Genomic DNA, 24,162 nt, shown 5'->3' on the forward strand with positions numbered 1-24,162 from the left:
TCAAACTTCAGGCTCAGGTGGACCAGTTCCTAGTAGCCTCTCCTCTTCGGGCTTGGGACTATGTGCAGCTGTTGGGCTCTATGACGGCCACGATGGAAGTAGTGGCCTGGGCCACGGCTCATATGAGACCACTACAACTCTCTCTGCTGTAGCGCTGGACTCCGATGTCGGAGGATTATGCTGTGCGCCTTCCCTTGGACCCAGCAGTGCGCAAGGCGCTGAGCTGGTGGATGCAGACAGACAAGTTGTCTGCAGGAATGCCTCTGGTGACCCCGGAGTGGATTGTCGTCACGACGGACGCCTCTTTGTTGGGCTGGGGAGCCCACTGCTTGGGAAGGACAGCGCAGGGGCTCTGGTCTCCTGCAGAGGCAAAGTGGTCTATCAACCTCCTGGAACTCAGAGCCATTCGGTTGGCGCTTTTGGAGTTCATCCCGGTACTGGCGTTGAAGCCAGTACGGGTCCTGTCGGACAATGCCACGGCTGTGGCCTATGTGAACCGCCAGGGAGGTACCAAGAGCGCCCCTCAAGCCAAGGAGGCCATGAATCTATGCCAGTGGGCGGAAGCGAACCTGGAACAGCTGTCAGCGGCCCACATTGCCGGAGTCATGAATGTCAAGGCGGACTTTCTCAGTCGCCATACCTTGGAGCCCGGAGAGTGGCAGCTATCTGCTCAGGCGTTCTTGGACATCACGAAGCGCTGGAGCCAGCCGAGCCTAGATCTGATGGCGTCATCGGCCAATTGCCAAGTGCCGCGCTTTTTCAGCAGAGGACGGGACCCTCGATCCCTGGGAGTAGATGCTCTTCTCCAACAGTGGCCGACACAAGAGCTTCTCTATGTGTTCCCGCCCTGGCCCATGTTGGGCAGGGTGCTAGACTGGGTGGCAAAGCATCCGGGCCGGATAATCCTGGTGGGTCCGGACTGGCCCAGACGTCCCTGGTATGCGGACTTGATCAGGCTCTCAGTCGACGATCCTCTGCGGCTGCCAGTGGAGCAGGGCCTGTTACATCAGGGTCCCGTGGTGATGGAGGATCCCTCCCCCTTTGGTCTTACGGCCTGGTTATTGAGCGGCAGCGTCTGAGAAAGAAGGGCTTCTCATCGCCACTATGCTGAGAGCGAGGAAGCGCTCTACTTCTACTGCTTATGCCAGGGTTTGGCGTACCTTTGCAGCGTGGTGTGAAGCAGGCTCACTTTCTCCCTTCAATGCTCCAATTTCTTCAGTGTTGGCGTTCCTGCAAGAAGGTCTGGAGAAAGGCCTGTCGCTCAGTTCCCTTAAAGTCCAGGTAGCGGCGCTGGTTTGCTTCAGGGGCCGCATGAGGGGTGCTTCCCTGGCTTCGCAGCCAGATGTGGTGCGCTTTCTCAAGGGAGTTAATCACCTGCGCCCTCCTCTGCACTCAGTGGTGCCTGCGTGGAATCTCAACCTGGTGCTAAGAGCCTTGCAGAAGCAGCCTTTTGAACCCTTGTCTAGGGCATCTCTGAAAGACCTGACGTTGAAAGCAGTCTTTTTGGTGGCTATCACTTCAGCCAGAAGAGTTTCCGAGCTCCAGGCACTCTCATGTCGAGAGCCTTTTCTGCAGTTCACTGAGGCAGGAGTGACTATTCGCACAGTGCCTTCCTTCCTGCCCAAGATTGTTTCTCGCTTCCATGTGAATCAGCAGCTCTGTCTCCCTTCCTTTCGTAGGGAGGACTACCCAGAGGAATACTCTGCTCTCAAATATCTGGATGTGAGACGAGTCATCATCAGATACTTGGAAGTGACCAATGATTTCCGGAAATCGGATCATCTGTTTGTCCTGTTTGCAGGTCCTCATAAGGGTCTGCAGGCTTCTAAGCCTACAGTGGCAAGATGGGTCAAGGAAGCCATTGCAGCGGCTTATGTGGCCGCGGGGAAGGTGCCGCCTATCCAGCTGTAGGCTCACTCCACTAGAGCTCAGGCGGCCTCGATGGCAGAGGCCGGGTCCGTCTCCTTGGAAGAGATTTGCAAGGCGGCAACTTGGGCATCGGCCCATACCTTCTCCAGGCATTACCGCTTGGCTGTGGCTGCTCGGGCGGAGGCCCGGTTTGGAGCTTCAGTGTTGCGGTCAGGGATTTCAATGTCCCGCCCTGGGTGAGTACTGCTTCGGTACATCCCACCAGTCTATGGATTGATCAGCATGATGATATGGAAGGTAAAATTATGTATCGTACCTGATAATTTTCTTTCCATTAATCATAGCTGATCAATCCATAGCCCCTCCCAGATATCTGTATTGTTTATATTCTGGTTGCATTTCAGGTTCAAGTTTAGACTTCAGTTCCTGTTCAGGAGGACTTCGTGTTCAAGTTTTTCAATGGATTCTTCAAGAGTTGAGACGAATTTGTGTTACAGTGAGCTGCTGCATTCCTCTCCCCTCCGTTTTACTGGGCTGGATTGAGACATAAATTCTGCCGGCGCTCCCTCCCGCTTCGTGCGGCAGTAGGGTAGCTTTGTACCCCTCCCGCTTCGGCGGTGTTAGGGTCAGTCAGCTCCTGTTGCGGTTGCAGGATAAGCCAGATTCCCCCGCATCGGCGGGTGTGGTGTCCCTCCCCCTCTCCGCGGGGATGAGCTGGACGGATTCCCCTCCCCCACTTGTGTGGGGATGAGCTGGGTTAATTCCCCTCCCCCGTTTCGGCGGTGGTGAGCTGGGCAGAGTGTCCCTTTGTGGGTGTAATTCTCTAAGTGCTGAGTCTTGCGGATGGAGCTTGGATATCGACATACTGAGGAGTTTCCGGCAGCACATGACCACATATAGGGAGGCAAAAGGATTGCTCTCTATCTCCACCTGCTGGTAGATGGACACAACCCACCAGTCTATGGATTGATCAGCTATGATTAATGGAAAGAAAATTATCAGGTATGATACATAATTTTACCTTTTATTTTGAATTTGTACCTGTCTTAAAATTGTATCCTAAAATTTGCAGATTGCAGAACTTGAAAATAAAATGCAGTTAAACAAGCAAATAACTTATTGGAGGTCAAGTGGTATAGTTGAAGATGTGGAGAAGTATGAACATTCTCTTCAAAATAATCCAGTAAATTTAGAAAACCATGTGCGTTTACTTGAAGATACAGCATCAGTAGAAACAGAATTGGAACAGTCAGTGCCTTCTGACCTTATAATTGGTAAGTTAATGCTTTATGCATAAAGCACTGTGTGACTGTCAAAATCTAGTTAACAATTTAAAACTGCAGATAATATGTTCTGTAATTGTTACCTTTTCTTTGCAGCAGGGCTTCTTAAACTCTACAGCCAACTGTCTTCAGACTATCCACAATGAATATTCATATTATAAATTTACAAATTTGATCTTCAGTGTGTGCTGATTTATTTTGTGTATACTCAAGCTAAATTGAAAATCAGGGGGAGTTTCCAAAAAAAGGAACATCCATTAATTATAAGCGTTTGGAAACTAGCATATCAGCAAACTGTTACACATTTATGAATAGGAGGAAAAACCTCAAGAAGCACCTCTCTTACTATATAAGGGAATGAAAGGGCTAGGGCTTCTTCATCATCGGAAAAAACCTCCCAAAATATTTATTTCAAACAATATTAATTAAGTATTTCACTCTTCTTTTGAGAATTACAGATGTTTGACAAATATATATTGAAAACTCAAGAGGGTACGTAGCTTCTCTCGGGCTCCTCCATGATTAGAACTGTGGTTAACGTGAGCCTCCGTTTCTCCAGAGCTGCTTCAGAACCTCCGGTCTAATATTACTCCGTTCAGACTGCCGACGGACGCATGAAGGGCCGTCGTGTATATCCTGAAAGTGTGTGCTGATTTATTGTGTATTCACTCTATATCCTGAAAATGCAGCTGGTTGTGGGGTGAATTAATGAAGATAGGTTAAGGCAGCCTTCATTATTTTTCTTCTCTTAAGAATTCTGTTTTCTTCATGGACAAGCAAGAAATTGTCATACAGGTGGATGATGACATCCAGTGGTCCAAAGATGTAAGTGATGTATCTGAGTAAAAACTTTTAAGCTTTACTGAACATGTAAATTGTTATATATTCCCAGTGATGTGCGAGGTCCTCTCAGTCAGTTTCTTCTTTGTGTATAGGAGCCATTGCACCCTTTACTTAGAGATAAGCAGCCAAAAAATATATACTTTTGTTCTCTGTTTTTTTTTTTTTTTTAAATTCTAGAATGAATTTCATGAAGAGGGTGTTTGTTTGTTTTTAAGTGCACACATATTGGTTAATTACATTTGGTCAGAATTGACAACCCATCCCTACCCTTTCTAGTTTTGTGCTTCTCTCAGTTCAGAGTATATAAAAATAGGTAAATGTAGAGGGGACTGGACCATTTGCTGTGATACCCCCCTCAGAGTAACCACAACAGTGATCACCTAAGGATTAGTTAGTATGGCCATGAGGAGATTCAAGCAGGCACTCCTAGAAAAGTAACTACAGTAGGGAGGAAGAGAAGGCTTGTTTCCTCCTTTCCTACTTCGAGTTCAAACCTGCCTTTAGTTCTGAATTTCATTGCAGCGGAAATAGAGAACTACCCAGAGGAGTCCCTGTTGGGTGCTTCTTACTTTCACTTGTTGCAGCTGTTTCTAAAGTTCCCAACCAGAGTAGAAAGGAGAAAGACTACCCAGCTAGAACCTAATCCAGGATTCCATAGGAGTTCATGAGAGGTGAAAAGGAGCATGAAGGAAGGTACTTGAAGAGTCAAGGGACCCCAGTGTAGGTGCAGCGGGAACCCAAAGGAATAGCAGGAGAGGATATCCTAGAAATGGCTGGAAGTATGGTTCTAATCTCTTTTCTATACTGCTATTATTTGGAATATGTACTAGTTTACTTTGAAGACATTTATTTGCTTAACACTTTGTTTTGGGACACCAGCATCGTCTTAGGCCCTGAAATGGAGAATTATTTCTTTTTGTTGGAGAATACTTTCCAGGTCTTGCAGATGGTCAGTGAGTTTGGGATCTGGCATTAAATGAGTCCCTACTATAATATTACCCAGAAGAGGGGCTCCATGCTCTGGTCCTATAGTTCTCTGATTGTTTATTTAGTCATGAGATTCCCTTAGAAAATGCAGATTTACCCTAAACTTTGCAGTTTCTCTGTCTTGTCTGGCCAGCTACACCATTTAGAGAGAAATTTTTCTTCAGGTTAGGTGGTTCAATTTTCTTTACAATGGCTGAATAAGAGTCTCAAGATTTAATTGTTTTATTCGTGGTTACATGAAAATGTCTCGGATAAAGTAGTGTGGTTTCTGTGTTAGTCCGCTTTAAAGGTAATAAAAGTAAAACAAAACAGAGGAAAATATGTTAGTCCAATAAAAAAGATACAACTAATACATTTTTGACGAGCTGTAAAAGCAGAGCATTTTTCAAATTGTCTATTTTATTTATTGCATTTCTATCCCACATTCCCCCACCTATGTGCAGGCTCAATGTGGCTTACATAGATTTGTTGACATAATCATAACAAGATATCAGATACAATTCGTAATGTGTAGCGATCAGGTAGGGAGGAGGGAAGAAGGAGGGAGTGATTAGGATAGTTGTATAAAGTGAGCTTTCATAATTGAGTGGGTTGGTGAGGTGATTCAGTGAGATTATAGGTGTTCATTGTAGGCCTTGTTGAAGAAGAATGTTTTCAGAGATTTTCGAAAGATAGTTGTTTCGTTGATTGCTTTCAAATCTGCGGGTAATGCATTCCATAACTGCGTGCTCGTATACGAGAAGGTGGTGGCATGCATCAGTTTGTACTTCAGTCCTTTGCAGCTGGGGTAGTGCAGGTTGAGAAATTTACGAGATGATCTTGTGGCGTTTCTGGGAGGTAGGTCCACGAGGTTTAGCATGTAGATTGGGGCGTCTGCATGAATGATTTTATGTACCATCGGGCAGATCTTGAACGCAATGCGTTCCTTAATTGGGAGCCAGTGAAGTTTCTCTCTTAGTGGTTTTGCACTTTCATATTTAGTTTTTCCAAATGTCTGGCAGCCGTATTCAGGGCAGTTTTGGAGTTTTTGGATTGTCTGTTCTTTGCACCCTGCGTACAGTGCATTGCAGTAGTCCAGATGGCTTATTACCATTGACTGTACCAGGGTACGGAAGATGTATCTCGGGAAGAAAGGTTTTACTCTTAAGTTTCCACATGGTGTAGAGCATCTTTTTGGTTGTGTTTTTCACGTGGGTGTCGAGAGTGAGGTTTCGATCAATGGTGACTCCAAGAATTTTCAAGTTTTGTGAGATCGGAAGGGAACAGTATGGTGTGGTTATGGTGTTGAAGTTTTTTGTGTTATGTTGTGAGGTGAGTACAAGGCATTGTGTTTTTACTGCGTTAAGTTTTAATTGGAATGCATCTGCCCAGGTGTGCATTATTTGGAGGCTTTGGTTGATCTCGTTGGTGATTTCATTTAGATCATGTTTGAATGGAATGTAAATTGTGACGTCATCTGCATAAATGTAGGGGTTGAGGTTTTGATTGGCTAGTAGCTTGGCTAGAGGTATCATCATTAGATTGAATAGTGTTGGTGAGAGAGGGGATCCCTGGGGGACCCCGCACTCAGGTATCCATGGTGGTGATCTGTCCTCGTTCGTTGTTACTTGGTATGATCTTGTGGTCAGGAAAACTTTGAACCATTTGAGAACAGTGCCTCCTACTCCGAAGTATTCTAGTATATGTATTAGTATATCATGGTTAACCATGTCAAAGGCACTGGACATGTCGAATTGTAGGAGGAGGATGTTGTTACCAGTCGCAATTGCTTGTTTGAATGCGTTCATTGCGGACACTAGTACAGTTTCAGTGCTGTGATTTGTCTGAAATCCTGATTGGGACTTGTGTAGAATTGAGTATTTATTTAGGTATTCAGTCAATTGTTTCGTCACTATGCCTTCCATGAGTTTGGTCGTGAGTGGAATGGATGCTACTGGTCGGTAGTTGGTTAGGTCCATTGTGCTTTTTTTTAGCATCTTTCGGTAACGGAGTGAGTAGGATGTTTCCTTTATCCGTGGGGAAGAGTCTATTTTGGAGCCTGTAATTTATGTGGTTGGTGAGTTCTGTTTTGAATTGTTTGGGTGCGGATCTTATTAGACTGTTAGGGCAGGTGTCTAATTTGCATTGTGATTTGGAGTATTTTCCTAGCCAATGTGAGATTTCTTTTGATGAGATCGTGTCAAAGTCGGTCCATGATCGATCTGCTGGGTATTCTCCGGGATTTGGGTCTAGATATTCAAGGATATTTGTGTAGTCCGTTGTGTTAGAGGGTATCATGAGTCGGAGTTTTATGATTTTTTCATTGAAGTAGTTCGCAAGGTTGGTTGCTGATGGAGTATCTGAGTTGTTAGAGGTTACCTTGGTAGTATTTAGAAGATTGTTTACAAGTGAGAAGAGTTTGTGTATATCCTTATAGTTTGGTCCTATTTTGGTTTTGTAATATTATTATTATTACATTTGTATCCCACATTATCCCACCTTTTTGCAGGCTCAATGTGGCTTACAATTCATCGTAGATACTGGAAATAGAAAAGAATGTACATTTGGTTTAACAGCGAGTTTTGGGTACATGATGGTGAAATACATAATGTTAGAAGTAGAAAGGAGTACACATTTGTTTTAGCAGAAGTTTTGGTTACATGATAGTGTTAAAGCCATAGACAGTTAGGTGCATGATAGTGTGAAATAGAGAGTTGCACGGGGACAGAAATCTTACCCATCCCTGCCCGTCCCCGCTGGAATCTTACCCGTCCCCACCCATCCCCACTGGAATCTTACCCATCCCCACCCATCCCCGCAAAAATTTAAACCATCCCAACCCGTCCCCACCCGTCCCCGCAAGAATTTAAACCATCCCCACCCATCCCCGTAAGAATTTAATAGTACATAAAAGAAAGTTCCAGTCAGCTCCCTCAGTCTCTCTCTGGATTTGAGCCACAGCACTGTAGGCAAGGAAGGAACGGAAGTTGGAACTTGGAACACTCTGGTGCGCACATGTAAGATTTGTCTCTGATTCACTGGCAGTGTGTGCTGAGAGGTCGCCACATGCACGCGCCAGTAGGTCAGGTGACATCTGATTCTCGTGCCTGTGTCAGAGCTGAGGTCTGTGCACCAGCCTGGGAGCAAAGAGGATTAATAGTAACATAGTAAGTGACAGCAAATAGACCTGAACGGTCCATCCACTCTGCCCAATAGTCACACTCATGATCAATTCATCATTAAATCAACGAGTGTGATATTATATACTTGATTATGGTCTTTCTTTCGTGTTTCTGGAACAAAGACTACAGAAGTCTATCTGGCCCCATCCTTATGTTCCAACTGCTGGAGTTGCCATCGAAGCCCACTCCAGCCTATTCATGTTCTCATTTGTGGGACACAGACCATAAAAGTCTGTCCAGCACTGTCCTCATGTTCCAGCCACTGAAGTTGCTGTCTAAGCCCTTTCCAGCCCATCCTACACCAGATTGCCATGTATGAGACACAGACCATACAAGTCTGCCAGGTATCAGCTCTAGTTCATCACAGCCAGAGTCCCCATCTAAGCGTCACTTGACACATCCACACACATGCAGCCATTTAAGGTTAGGTTTTATATAACTTCCATTTTCTAATTAGAGATCCTCTGTGTTCATCCCATGCCTTTTTGAATTCCGTCATCATTTGTGACTCTACCACCTCCTTAATGGAAGACTTTCCACATTTATGCTGTTAAAGCAAAGAGGAGGAGGAGGAGGAGACAGCACTCAAAGAAATTGGTATTTGGTAGATGAGAGGCTGGTGCAGGTGGAGCTTACAATTCCACGGGAAGCCCACAGAACTGGTTCCATCCCCGCGGGAACCCCGCAGGAACTGACTCCGTCCCCGCGGGAACCCCGCAGAACAGCTTCCATCCCCGCGGGAACCCCGCAGGAACTGCCTCCGTCCCTGCGAGAATCCCGCGGGTTCCGCGGGATTCCCGCGGGGACGGAAGCCGTGCAGCTCTCTAGTGTGAAAGCAGAAGACATTAAAGAACATTCCTGGGTGACTTAAAGAAAGTAGAGTTACGCGTGTTGTTCTTTATGATATATTTTGTCGAAGAGATAAGTTTTCAGGAGTTTGCGGAAATTGGTCATTTCGTAGATCGATTTCAGGTTACGTGGCAGTGAATTCCAGAACTGTGTGCTTGTATAGGAAAAGGTTGATGAATGCACTGATTTGTATTTCAAGCCTTTACATTTGGGAGGATGGAGATTGAGGAATGTGCTGGAGGATTTTTTTGCATTTCTGGATGGTAGTTCTATTAGGTCCGACATGTAGGCTGGGGCGTCGCCATGGATGATTTTATGGACCAAGGTACAGAGTTTGAACGTGATGCGTTCTTTGAGTGGGAGCCAGTGTAGTTTTTCCCAAAGGGGTGATGCACTTTCGTATGTTGGTTTGCCGAATATAAGTCTGGCTGCCGTGTTCTGGGCTGTTCTAGGTCCTTTTAGTTTGTCTAATCGTGTATTTGTATTTTCTTTGTAGTTGTTTCCAGTCTTTGTGTGTTTTTTTTTTGTCTTTTTTCTTGCTCCATGCTCTTTCCAATCTTCTGACTTGTGTTTTTAGTTTTTTCAATTCTTTGTTAAACCATGATATTGAGTTTTTTCTGTGTGAGGTTCTGGTTTGAAGTGGTGCTATATTGTCTAGCGTTCTGCATCTGTTATCCCAATCTTGGAGAAATTGGGGTGAGTCTGTAGGTATTGTCCATTCATCCGTATAGAATTGTTGTCAGAATGTTAGTGGGTCAGTTTTGCCTCTCGTAGTATATGTTTGTTGTTTTTGTTTTTGTTGTATCTTTTTTGTTCTCCAGTGGAGGGAGAGGTTTGCACTGTGGTGGTCGGACCATGGCCTGGCTGTCCATTTTGTGTCTATTAGTGTGAATTGGTTCTGGTGAGAATTTGTCTATCATGGGCAAACATATGACGCAGTGCTATAATTTATTTGTTAGTTGTATCCCACATTTTCCCACCTCTTTGTAGGATCAGTGTGGCTTATATAGTACAGGAGGGGTGGTTACAGACTCCGGTGTGAACTAATACAGAGTGGATAGTACAATTCGATTTGGAGAGGTTTGTCCCATGCAGGTTGCAAGGGTGGGATTATGCGACAAGGCATTGAGAATTGTCCGTTTCTTAGTTTTATTGTGTTTCATTGTTCAGTGTTTATTTCGGTTTGAGTGGGGTATGTCTTTCTGAAAAGGTGAGTCTTATGGTTTTTTTCGGAATTTGAAATGATTATTCGAGGTTTTCAGGTATTTTGGTAGTGTATTCCAGAGATGTGTGCATATGTAGGAAAAACTGGATGCGTACATTTTATATTTCAGGCCCTTGCATCTTGGGAAGTGAAGGTTTAGGTACGTTCTTGCTGATTCGATTGTGTTTCTAGTTGGTAAGTCGATTAGTTGGGTCATGTAGCCCGGAGCTAGGCCATGGATTATTTTGTGGACAAGAGTACAGATCTTGAAGGCAATCCAATTGGAAACCAGTGCAGTTTTTCGCGAAGGGGTTTTGCACTTTCATATCTTGTTTTTCTGGCTACTGTGTTCTGAGCAGCCTGAAGTTTCCTTAAGATTTGTTCTTTGCATCCCTTGTATATTTTGTTACAATAATAATCAGTGTGGGTTAATACCATTGTTTGAACTATGTTACGAAAAGTTTCCCTCGGGAAGAATTGTTTTACCTGTTTGAGCTTCCACGTTGTGTGGAACATTTTCTTTGTACTGTTAGTGGCTTGTTTATCTAGAGTTAGGTTGCTGTCTATGGTAATGCTGAGAATTTTCAGGTTGTCTGAGATTGGGAGAGTACATTTTGGGGTGTGTATGGCTGTGGGGTGATATGTGCTACTAGAAAAAAGGCCCGTTTCGGAACACAATGAAACGGGCACTAGCAAAGTTTTCCTCGGAGTGTGTATGTTTGAGAGAGTGTGTGTGAGAGTGACTGTGTGAGAGAGAGAGATTTAATGTGCGAGTGTGTGTGTGTGACAGAGAGAGATTGAGACTGGGTGCGAGTGTGTTTGTGAGAATGAGAGTATGTGTGGCAGGGTCCCCCTCCCTCCCAGATCCCCGATGTTCAGGATCCCCCTCCCTCCCTCCCTCCCTCCCAGTTCCAGGATCCCACCTCGCTCACAGTTCCAGGATCCCCCCTTGCTCACAGTTCCAGGGTCATCGTGCCTCCCTTCCTCCCTCCCTCCCATCCACTGCCAGCCCCTCTCCTTCCAAATTTTAGAAGTCTCACTTACTTAGTCTGGGTGACGGCGGACAGTAGCAGCAGCATCGTTAAACGGCGTACAGGCTTGGCCCATCTCTGTCTCTCAGCTCCGGTCCCGCCCTGATTTCCTGTTTCCGCTGGGGGGGGGGGGGGGGGGGGGGGGGGGGATTGTGGTGTGCGGTGCTGGCGAAGTGGCAGGAAGTGGCGTGCGTCTATGAGGGTGGTTATTGTTGCATGGCAGATTGTGTGTGATGTGAGGGGTGGGGGAGTTTGGTTATGTATGTGTGAGTGAGAGATGTTGATTTTCCGTGGTAGATCTTCTGTATTTAGTTTGTGTGGGGGGGGGGGGGGGGGGAGTGAGTGAGAGACAGAGATTCACCATGGCAGAGTTTATGTATGATGATGTTGGGGGTGGTTGGGAGTGTATGAGGGTCAGTTTGTTTGTTTGTGTGTATGTAAGTGATTGAGGTTGGGGGCGAGCGTCTTTGTTTTTGTGATATTTTTGTTTTAAATGTTTGTTTTGTGTGTGTGTGTGTGGGGGGGGGGGGGGGGGGGTTAGTGATGTCCTGTGCTGGCAAAGTGTGATGAAGTGGTGTGTGGCTTTGAGTGTGGTTATTGTTGCAGGGATGATATAGAGAGAGAGGTTGAGGTTGAGTGTGCATGTATCCTTGTGCATCTTCTGTGGTTTTGGGGGGGGGGGAGGGGGGCTTGTGAAAGATCATGTGTGTCACTGAGCTACATTGTGTGTGTCTGTGTCACAGAGTCAGTTTGTGTGTGTGTGTGTAAGTGAGTGAGGGTGGGGTGTATTTGGAGGTTGGTGAGTGTCTGTGATTTTGTAATTTTTTTGTGTTAAATGTTGGTTTTTTTTTTGGGGGGGGGGGGGGGGTTGGGGGATGTGCCGTGCTGGCAAAGTGGGATGAAGTGGTGTGTGGCTTTGAGGGTGGTTATTGTTGCAGGGTGTTAGCAGTGGAATGTGTGTGTTTCTGTGGTATTGTGTGTGTGTGTGTGTGTGTGTGTTTGTGTCTGTCCATGACGGTGTGGGGGGGGGGGGGTGTCCGTGGGTTGCTGAAATGTGGGGTGGTTGGAGGGGGGGGGTCAGTGTTTGTTGAGGGGTGGAGTGGATTGTGTCCTTGTTGCTGGCTTTTTTTTGTGTGTGTTCTTTCAAAGTAAGAGGAATTGTTTTATAACTTAGAGGGTTTTGCAGTGGTTTTGGAGGTGGTTCTGTGGGGTTTTTTTTCTTTTTGGGGGGTGGAGGGGGGGGTGTATGGTGTGTGTTTGTGTCTGTCAATGATGGGGGGGGGGGGTCCGTGGGTGGGTGAAATGTGAGGGTGGTTGGAGTGGGGTCAGCGTTATTGAGGGGTGTAGTGGGTTGTATCCGTGTTTTTGCTGTTTTTTTTTTTTGGGGGGGGGGGGGTTGTGCTGTAAGTTGGAGGAAGTGGTTTTTTTTTTTTTATCTTAGAGGGTTTTGCAGGTGTTTTGGAGGTGGGTGGGTGTTTTTTTTGGGGGGGGGGGGCGAGGGGGGAATCTTCTTGTTTGTCGTTGTTACGTTGTTGATGCTTTGGTCTGCTGCTGCCATTCGCCGTCACACTGTCGATGGAGGGTGCCTGCAAGTGTGAGGTAGGGTGTTACTGAGGGACGACGACCGTTGAGCGCGGGGGGGAGAGGGTGGGGTCCTCTACATCCGGAGGCGTGACGGGAGGGGGGAGATTATGGATGATTTCTACACTGATTCGGGAGGGAGTCTTTTGGTGGAGGAGGGGGAGGTCCGAAGTCTGAGAATAGAGGGTGGGTGTCCATGATCGGATGAGGGTATCTGATGCTGGGGGATGTGGTCCAGTGGCATCTTGGGGGTGAGTGACAGATCACCAGGGGGGCTGTTTTCGAGTGTGTGAGCGAGGTTGTTTTCTTTGCTTTACCGGCGCTGTTCTTCACGGCGGTTGTGTGCCCTTGATGTTCGGGCACGCTGTTTGGGGCGTGTTGCTTTCTTGTGGTTGGTTAGTGTTGCTGGTGACGTACCAGGAAGTGCCGACGTCATTTCATCACACGGAGAGCACGAATGGCTCAATGTTTAAGTGCCACAGAGTCAGCTTCAGAACGTTGGAGGTGCTTTTTATTATATAGGATGTTGGGATGAAAGAATGAGACAATGTGTTTTTTCTTTGAGTTTTAATTTGAATTCCGTTGCCCAGGAGTCCATTTTGCTTAGGTTGTTCTTTACTACGTTGGTGATTTCTGATGGATTTGATTTGAAAGGTATGTATTTATTTATGTATTCATTTATTTGTTGCATTTGTATCCCACATTTTCCCACCCATTTCCCACCCATTTGTGGCTTACATTGTTCCGCCATGGCTATCGCTATACCAGAATAAAAGATACAATTAGTAATTACATAAGAACATGGGTAACATAATGGAGTAAAGCATCAACTATAAAGAGAACATTATTGAAATAACAGATAAAGCGGTAATGTTTTTGAGTTCATATGATGGATTGCTATGGTATGCTCTGTTGAAGAGGTAGGTCTTCAGTGATTTCCGAAAATTGATTAGGTCACGCATTTTTTTCACATCCAGTGGTAATGCATTCCAAAGTTGCTTACCTATGTAGGAAAAGCTGGATGCATGTATTAGTTTGTATTTTAGTCCTTTGCAGCTGGGGAAGTGGAGATTCAAGAATGTGCGAGAAGCTCTTTTAGAGTTCCTGGGTGGTAGGTCTATGAGATCTGACATGTAGACCGGGGCATCTCCATTGATAATTTTAAGAATCAGGGTGCAAATCTTGAACGTAATACGTTTCCTGAGTGGGAGCCAGTGTAGTTTTTCTCTAAGGGATGTGGCACTTTCGTATTTTGTTTTACCAAATATGAGTCTGGCTGCAGTGTTTTGGGCTGTTGAAGTTTCTTGACGATTTGGTCTTTATAGCCAGCGTAGAGTGCATTGCAGTAGTCTAGGTAACTTAGCACCATTGATTGTACCAGGCTACGAAATATATCCCTTGGGAAAAAAGTTTTTAATCTTTTGAGTTTCCACATTGAGTGGAACATTTTCTTTGTTGTATTCTTCGCATGATTTTCCAATGTGAGATTTCGGTCAATGATAACTCCAAGAATTTTCAGGCTGTCTGAGACGGGAAGGGTAAGGTTTGGTGTCATTATAGTATTGGATTTGCTCATGTTATATTGTGATGAGAGGATTAGACATTGTGTTTTTTCAGCATTAAGTTTTAATTGAAAAGCATCCGCCCATGAGTTCATGATTTGGACGCTGTGGTTGATGTCATTGATAATTTCATTTAGATCATGTTTGAACGGGATGTAGATCGTGACATCATCTACATAAATGTGTGGATTGAGGCCTTGGTTGGATAGTGATTTGGCCAGAGGTGTCATCATTAGGTTAAAGAGAGTCGGTGAGAGTGGTGATCCTTGGGGAACTCCGCATTCAGGTTTCCAAGGTGCTGATGTATTCAAATTAGATTTCACTTGGTATGTTCTTGTGGTAAGGAAGCCTCTAAACCAGTTAAGAACGTTTCCACCAACACCGAAGTATTCTAAGATGTTTAATAATATTTTATGGTTTACCATATCGAATGCGCTGGACATGTCAAATTGCAGGAGAAGTATATTATTGCTGGTTGCAATTGCTTGTTTAAATTTAGTTAGAAGAGTAGTTAGTACTGTTTCAGTGCTATGGTTTGACTGAAAACCTGATTGAGAATCATGAAGAATAGAGAATTTGTTTAAGAAGTCGCTCAATTGTTTGGTTACCATACCTTCCATTAGTTTGGTTACCAAAGGGATAGATGCTACTGGGTGATAGTTGGTTAAATCACTTAATTTTTTCTTTGAATCCTTAGGAATTGGGGTGAGTAGTATATTTCCTTTATCCTTTGGGAAGAGTCCGTGTTGTAACATGTAATTTAAATGCATCGTGAGGTCAGTTATGAATCGTTGAGGGGCAAATTTTAAAAGGTTGTTGTCAAGATTGCAATGAGATTTGGCGAACCTGTTGATTGCTTGGGAGATGGTATCGTCCAAGAGTGTGTTGAAGTTTGTCCAAGTTCGATCTACTGGATACTCATCGGGGGTCAGATCTAGACAGTCAAGGAATTTTACGTAATCAGTGGAATTAATTGGTATTGTGAGTCGTAATTTTGTAATTTTCTCATTGAAGTAAATCGCAATGTCTGTGGTGATTGAGGTAACCGGTGTAGTATCTAATAATTTGTTCACAAGTTGGAAACGTTTGTGTATCTTTATAGTCTGGTCCAATTTTGGTTTTGTAATATGATCTTTTGGTTTGTCTAATGGTATATTTGTATTTTCTTTGTTGTTTCCAAGCGTAGAGTGTGGATTCATCTTTCTTTTTCTTCCAAGCTTGTTCTAATCTTCTGACTTGTGTTTTTAATTTTTTCAATTCTTCATTAAACCATGGTATTGGGTTTTGTCTACATGAGGTTCTGGTTTGCAATGGTGCTATGGTGTTTAATATGTTTCTGCATCTGTTGTCCCATTCTAGGAAAAAAATTATCGAGTCAATTTGAGCTGACCATTCGTTCTTGTAGATTTGTTGCCAGAATTTTATTAGGTCAATTTGGCCTCTTGTAGTATAGGTTACACGTTCTTTACTCTGGTGTGAGTCTTTTTTACGCCATTGTAGGGAAAGGTTTAATTTGTAATGGTCAGACCATGGTATGTCCGTCCATTTTGTATCTGTTAGTATGAGATTTAGTACAAGATTTAAATCTGGGGAAAACTTGTAAGTAATAATGTCGAGTGTATGTCCTTTAATGTGGGTTGCTTGCATATTTGGCCAGTGGAGATCCCATAGTTGGAAGAAATCCCTGCATATATATTATGACATCATCCACATACAGGAAAGGGTTAAGACCTTGATTGAAGAGGGATTTTGCTAGTGGGGGTTAACATTAGGTTGAAAAGAATGGGTGATAGAGGTGATCCCTGTGGTACTCCGCAGTCAGTTTTCCATGGTGGTGAAATGTTCAATTTTGAGTTTACTTGATATGATCTTGTGGTTAGAAACACCTTGATTCATTAGAGTGTATTCCCTCCGATACCTATCTTGTTGAGTATTCTTAGCAGGGTATTGTGGTCTTCCATATCGAATGCGCTCAACATGTTGAATTGGAGTAGGAGGATTTTGCCTAGTGCAATTTCCTGCTTGAATTTGGCCAGGAGGGTAACTAGGACCGTTGCTGTACTATGGAGGGATCTGAAGCCAGGTTGTGATTCATACAGTATTGAGAATTTGTCGATATACTCTGTGAGTTGTTTGGTTACGATGCTTTCCATTAATTTGGTTGTCAGTCGGATGGATGCTACAGGACGATAATTGGTGATTTTACTTGTTTGTTTCTTGGTGTCTTTCGGTATAGGTGTAAGTAATATGTTGCCTTTATCCTTGGGGAATATGCCATGCTTAAGCATAAAGTTTAGGTAGGATGTAAGATCGGCTATGAAACGGTTGGGGGGGGGGGGGGGGGGGGTGATTTTGTTAACTAGTTGAGACATGCATCCAATTGACAGTAAGCGGTTGAGAACTTACTGTTGCCTGTGCAACTGTTTCGTCTGTGATCTGGGTAAAGTTTGACCCAAGTTCGGTCTGCTGGGAATTCTCCTGATTGTGGGTCTAGTTCATCAAGGAAGATATCAAGGTTAGTGTTCTCCTGAGACATGGTTTTGCATAGGTTGTTGATTTTTTTCCTTAGTTGGCAAGTTCGTCTGCTGGTGGAATGCCTGTGTTTGGTGTCCAGTAGTTTGTATAGTTTCTTCATGTCTTTGTAGTCTGTTCCTAGTTGTGTTTTATAGTAATTCCGTTTGGATTTTTTTTTTTTCCATTTCATATTTCTATTTTCTTTATGATTCTTTCCATGTGGTTTGTGTTTGTACATTTTTATCTTTCCTCCATGCTCATTCATCTTTATATTGTTTTTAGTTTTTTCACCTCTTTGTTGAACCATGGGGTCTTAATCGGGGTTGTGTGAGGTTTTTGTTTGTATGGGGGCTATTTCGTTAAGAACGGAGATGCATCTCTTTTCCCATTCCGCGAAGTAGTTTAGATTATCAGTTGGAGCTGACCAATTGTTGTCGTATATCAATTGCCAAAATGTGTTTATGTCCACGTGACCTCGTATATGATTTTTCATCTATATGATGATGCCCTTCAGCCATAGTAGGGTCAGATTTAGTTTTGAAGTGATTGGACCAAGGTGTTTCCGACCATTTATGTTCTGTAATTTTGAGGTTTCGGTCTATTATGAATTTGTGTGCAAGTAAGTCAAGTGTATGGCCTCTTATGTGGGTAGCTTCCAAATGTGGCCATTTGATGTCCCAGATTTGGAAGAATTCCTTACATTCTCTTACACCATTTAAGTTTGGGTCTTCTAGGTGAAGGTTAATATCTCCTATGACCAGAATGTTTGAGTTAGCTGTACATGTGGCTGATAGGAAGTCCAAGAAATTTGTCTGGGCTTCATTCAGTTTCTTGGTGGTCTGTAGAATATGAGACAGTTCAGATGGTTAGATAGGATTTTATGTTGTATTCTGATTGATGCAATTTCAAGTTGAGGTGTTATTGATTCGGTGGTGAAGTGAGATCTGTAAATTAGAGCGATGCCTCCTCCTCCTTTTCCCTTTCTGGTCCAGTGTGTGATTTTGTATCCAGGAGGACATAGGTCAAGGATTATGGGGTCGTCTTGGTCATGGATCTATGTTTCGTTGATGAACAGTAAATCGAGGGCTTCTGTTGTGATCCAGTCTTAGTGTTTCTGGTTTGTTTACTGTGGATCTGGCATTAATATAACCTACTTTAATTGTAAGGTATCGTTCTTCTATATTTGGGATTGTGGTGACTTTTATTAGTTGTCGTTTGTTTATTGGGTTGCATTGGTTTGAACCTTTTTTTGCCATGTGTACGTATTGTTCGTAGGATGTTGATTTTCTACTGTAGGTTCTGTTGTCGGTTGGTTGTGTAGTATGGGTATGATGGTATTTTCGTTGCGAAATGCGGCTGTTAGTACTTGGATCAGTGTTAGGGAGTGGATTCGTAGGAGTAGTTTTATGGTGTTCATTTTGGCTCCTTTAGAGTTGTGGTGAGTGACTCTGGTTGTGCTTATACCAGTGGAGTCTGCAGTATGTGTATGTAGGAGTGTTTGTGTGTGTTTGGGTTTTTGTGAGTGTTTATATTTGTAATTGTTTGTAAGAGTAATATCTTTACTGGCTTTGCTTCTCTTTCTCTGGAAAATACCTGGTTTCTTACAGGATGAGCTGTTTAAATCTTTACCTGCAGCATCTGTTGTTCAACAGGGTAGCAGTTTCCAGTGCAGATTGCACCGCACTGAAGAGATTCTGCTTAATTTAGTTGGATGATGGTGTTGGATCCTTGGATCACGGACTGTTGATTTCAGATCCAGGCAGCCTTACAGTCTTGCTGTTTAAATCTTTATCTGCGATCGGGTATCAGTTTCCTGTGCAAATTACCCTGCATTGAGGAGATTCTGCTTAATTCAGTTGAGTGATGGTGAGATCTGTGGATCCTGGACCATTGGTTCCGAGTCCAAGGCAGACTTACAGTCTTGGGCTGGGGCAGGAGTTAGCCAGCTGCTGGGAGTTTTTGTTTTAAGGTGGTTCCATTGCTGTGGTCTGATCTTCCCTGTTCTCTCTTACTGTTTCTGCCGGAGGTTCCAATTCTGCTCCTCTATGGTATAGGGCGCCTTACGGGATCCGGTGCAGTCTACTTCGGGTTAGGTGGTGGATTCCAATGCCTTGTGGTCTGTGCCTTGTTCCCACAGTGACTCTGTTCCACTCCTGCTATTTGGAGGCTCCTTAGGTACGGAAATTTTCCTCTTACACCGCCTGGTTATTCGAGCCAGGATGCCGCCACAGCCGCCGACCTTTTGGTTTCCTGTGCGAGCTGTTCCTGATCTTGTGGTGGGTTCCGATGCTGTTTGGCCTCTGCCTTACTCCCGTAGTGTCCCTGTTCTTCTTGTATCTGGGTTGAAGGCTGTGGTGGTGCGGTAAGGTTTCCTCGTCACGCCGCCCTATTGTTCGTGTTGGATCGCCGCCACAACCACGAGGAGGGATGTGAGCGCCACCGAGTACAATCCACTAAATATGTTCAGCAATAAAACTTTGGTGCTCTCGGGTCGCAGTCTTAAGCGATTCTTGGCTGTGCCGTGGTCTCAGCCGGCTCCCAGAACAGTTGCTGCAGTGGTTTCCGTTTCGTTCTGTCCGGTTCCTCCGGTCTATCGCTCCAGCCGCGAGGGGGGGTGCAGGTTTGTACACCTGAACACCCTGCTTTACAATTTGACATCAAATAGTAGGCACTACAATGGGGTGTACTTAGTGTCAATTCTATAATGGCACTTGGGTGCACCTAAGTTGTTACACAATATTAATTCAATATATACTGTTCACAAGTATAATTCTCTCAAAACTTTTTTATCAAAAAATTTTTTTATTAACAGAGGAAAAGACTTCAGATGCTCTGACTTCACACTGTTGATGTGTTTTGTGGAATGGCAGGTTGCCTCATATCCAATGCAGACTAGATTTCTGCTGTTATTCTGCGAGCTTCTCACGTCAAAAAAAACCTCCGATTAAGCAATAAACTTTGTCTCAAAAAAGCAGTATTACTCAGGCTTTTTGACTAGGAAGGGCACTTATCTGGGCTGTAGCTGGGTCGGTAGGGTACGCTCGATAGAGAGCCCCTGTTTCGCTGCTGCTTCTTAAGGAGCTGAACCCTTGGCTACTGCATGTGTCCTGAAATAAGGAATAATTATATATTCTGAGAGAGGACTAGGAAAAATGCAGAATACTAATACAAACCTGCTTTGGCATGCCAGAAGTTAGATGGGATTACTTATGCCAGGTCAGTGACTGGTGTAAGTGGCATACCTAGGTTTGCCAATAAATGCATGCATTTGATAGTATTCTGTAAGATGTGTGCGTCGTTTGGTGACATGGCTATGGCCCACCTTGCAGTTAAGTCGCTATAGTACTTAAGCGGGCTGCAGACAATTGGTCTAATAGCTCAATTGGTCTATACAAAAGAGGAGACAGGATACTGATGCAAAAATCAGTGTAATTTTGTAAGAAAAAAAACAGCAAGATGCAGAAATTTAAGATTATCACACAAACTGCTTTGATTGTAACTACAGAAAGGCAGTATGTCAAATCCCATCTCTTTTCCATGTTCCTGCCTAATTTTATAAACTTATATATGAGTAAAGAAAGTTAATATAAGAAAATTAAAAAGCATGAAAGTTTGTCAATGTTCTAAAAGCTAATTGGCTTCCTAAACAAATTTTTTAACAGCTTAATACATTCATTCATTACTGATATATTTACTCTTCCACATCAAAAATGTGTGACTTTGCACCTCTGTCGCATTCAGTTAAATGTTTACAGGGTTAATGCCTTGATTAGATTAAAGCATTGGTGTATTCTCATTATTGACTTTTAAAAAAGTGATCTGCCACATGACAAATGTATTATTATTATTTTATTTATTATTTTTATTGCATAATAAAATAATACATTTGTCATGTGGCAGATCACTTTTTTAAAAGTCAATAATGAGAATAGTTTTTAGTATTAGTTTTTAGTCAAAACCTTGTTTTTATTGATATACCAGAATAACAGAGAATAATACACATTAAAAGAGCAGCTTAATCGTGAACACACCCTCCCCATTCCATACCCACCCTCCCTGTACATTATCCTCCTATACAAATAATGGCCCCTGAGGACCAACAAACATACATTAGTGCAAACAAGAAAACAAAATCAAAATACCATACACCATCCCTCAGATCAAACTATGAAGGATCAAGAAATCAGATCTCCAGGTATTTAAATAAACCGAGTGAACACACACATTCATAGTGTTTAAATATGGTAGGCAGAGTTTCAGAAAGTGTTTTTTTGCCTTTGGCCCTTTCATGTCTAGAGACATACGCTCCGTGTTGAGAAGTTCATGTATCTGATTGCGCCACTGAAGTAGTGTTGGAGGGTCCAGTCTGATCAATTGAAGTAGAATGCAATGTTTTTTCAATCAGAGTGGCCTTACATAGAAAAAAAGCTAGATATACTTGAGTAGCCTCTGCAATCGCAGAGGTGTCTTCTAACAGATAGTTGTGGCGTGGGGACCCAGTCAGGATGATGAATGCCATTTAAATGTGTCCAGAGGTATTGCCAGAGAAGCTGTAGACCAGGACAATCCCAAATGTAATGTTTATACATTGCCTCCGCTGACTGATATTTGAGATAGGTCCCATCTGAAGGGAGACCCATCTTCGTAGCTCAGATGGATGTATGAACGTTTGCTTAAGGAACTTATAGTGGTAAATTATTTGTTTTTAATAAAAAGATATATACCATTTCCTTGTCATCAAGCAGATGAATCCATTATGAGTGGGTTGTGTCCATCAACCAGCAGGGAGAGATAGAGCACTGAAAAACCATAGTGCCTCATGGCTAGCTAGCTCCATCTGCCTCTTCAGTATTCTCTATCTCTCCAGCAGGGTGGTTCCAGCTTATTCAAGCTCCTTCAGAAAATCTGCCTGGGGTGGCTTCTGTGCTTTTGCCAGTTGTAGCAGGGGTGTTGTGGCTGATGGTGCCCACTTTAAAGGCAAATAGGTTAGCCCTTTCCCTGCCTTACCCGGTCCCCGATGTGGAAGTAGACAAATAGGCAAGCCCTGTCCCTGTCTTTGCTCACGCCGTGGATGCAGGCACATAGGTTCGCCCTTTCCCTGCCTTTCCCACGCTACTGATCCTCCGGAGTTGGAAATTTGCCTCTTTCACTGTTGCCTCAAGCTTTCCTCACAGCGTAAAAAAAAAAAAAAAAAAAGTCGCATCATACTTTGGCGCTGCGATCCCAGAAAAGAGGTTTTCTTCTGATTGTGCAGCGTGACCAGAGCTCGGAAACTCGGTCTGCTGAGGTAAGAGCATTTTGTAGCTCCTCCGGGGAGGGGCTCTTGTTCGGGACAATTTTGGCGCGAATCCGCCATTTTGAATTTCCGCCGTTTTCGGCGATGGCTGCTGAGAAAGTAAAGTGCTGTTCTGTTTGTGGCAAGCGCAAATTTGCAGCGGGGCTCTGTAAGGCGTGCTTTTCAGATGGTAGAGCCGGCCCGAGCATGGGCGAGCGATGTTCATTCCCGCTCCGTGGAGCTGGCAGCAGCCGCCATTTTGGAACAGCATGGGGCGACCCCCGCTGAGGCGGAGGGGTTTAAGCCTGGAGGGGCGCCTCGTATAGAGACTAATAAAAGAGCTGTTTCCCCCAGACTGGAACCGGGAGGCCAGGATGAGCCATTTTCCCCTGAATTTGTTTTATTGCTGCATAATGCATACATGTTAAAAAGAGCTCTTCCGCAGGGGTCCTCTGCGGCCCTGCTTTCTGTATCCCCTCAAGTGGAGTCTGGCCTTGGATTACCGTCAGGCGCGTTTTCCCCTGACAGATGGCCGCAAGACAAGCACAGAAGGGTGGATTCCCCTTTAGAGAGTGGTGCTCGGACAGACGTTCCGCAGAAGCAGGCTCAAGACCTGGAGTTCAAGGGCGACCCTCTCAATGATGGTGCGCCGGCCCCCTCCTCGATTCCTGTGATAGGAGGACGACTTTCCCTCTTTCTCGAGGAGTGGGCCAAGATTACCTCAGATCAGTGGGTCTTGGACCTGATCAGAGAAGGCTACAGAATAGAATTCAATGCCCCGACAAGACGTGTTTGTGGAGTCCCGATGCGGTTCTGCCGCCATACGGGCGGCGGTAGAGGAGACTTGCAAGGCTTGATTCACATTGGGGCGGTTTCCCCCATGCCTCCCGCCGAATGCGGCTCTGACCGTTACTCCATTTACTTCGTGGTGCCGCGAAAAGGAGGGTCTTTTCGGCCTATCCTGGACTTAAAAAAAGTCAACAAATCTCTGAACGTGCGGCATTTTCACATGGAAACCCTGTGCTCTGTCATAGTGGCGGTACAGCCAGGAGAGTTTCTCACATCTCTGGACCTGAAAGAAGCTTACTTGCACATACCAATTTGGCCCCCGCACCAGAGGTTTCTGTGTTTTGCGGTGATGGGAAAACATTTCCAGTTTCGGGCCTTGCCTTTTGGCCTCGCCACAGCTCCCCGAACCTTTTTCAAGGTAATGGTGGTAGAAGCTGCTTTTCTCAGGCGAGAAGGTATCCGGGTTCACCCGCACCTAGACGACTGGCTCATCAGAGCAGACTCTGCAGAAGAGAGTTGTTAGGTTACAGCCAGAGTGGTCTCAGTACTGCAATCTCTGGGCTGGGTCGTCAATATAGCCAAAAGTCACCTGACCCCCTCTCAATCTCTAGAATATTTGGGGGTCTGGTTCGACACAGCCTCGGGGATGGTCTTCCTACCCGAGCAAAGGCGGTGCAAGCTTCAGAACCAGGTCCATCTGCTCCTGAGGATACCTCGCCCGCGAGCTTGGGACATAGTCCAGCTGTTGGGGTCGATGACGGCCACTTTGGAAGTGGTGCCTTGGGCGAGAGCGCACCTGAGACCTCTGCAGTGCTCCCTGCTTCAATGGTGGTCTCCAATGTCTCAGGATTATCAATGCAGACTCACATGGCTCCCTGCGGCCCAGCTCAGTATGGAGTGATGGCTCTCAGACAGCATGCTGCGGCGAGGAATGCCGCTAGCGCTCCCCGATTGGTGCCTGGTGGTAACAGATGCCAGCCTGAAGGGCTGGGGTGCACATTGCCGGGGAAGGCATGCCCAGGGTCTTTGGACACCCGAGGAGTCGGTGTGGTCCATCAATCACTTGGAGTTGAAAGCGATTTTCCAGGCGCATCTGGCCTTTCACTTGACCCTGGAAGGATTGGCTGTCAGAGTTCTGTCGGACAACATGACAGCAGTGGCCTACATAAATCGCCAAGGAGGCACTCAGTGCATAGCACTAGCAACGCAGGCCG

General features: G+C 44.7%; 1 protein-coding gene across 1 annotated transcript in view; it reads left to right on the plus strand.

Moving 5' to 3' along the window:
• Nucleotides 1-24,162, plus strand: part of LOC115473968 (neurabin-1-like) — a 337,573-nt gene that overhangs the window by 169,023 nt on the left and 144,388 nt on the right. Inside the window, exon 11 of the mRNA XM_030209200.1 lies at nt 2,942-3,143. Coding sequence (XP_030065060.1) covers nt 2,942-3,143 — 202 coding nt within the window. The remainder of the gene's footprint in view (nt 1-2,941; nt 3,144-24,162) is intronic.

Source organism: Microcaecilia unicolor, chromosome 7 (genome assembly GCF_901765095.1).
Source record: "Microcaecilia unicolor chromosome 7, aMicUni1.1, whole genome shotgun sequence".
NCBI classification, from domain to species: Eukaryota; Metazoa; Chordata; class Amphibia; order Gymnophiona; family Siphonopidae; genus Microcaecilia; species Microcaecilia unicolor.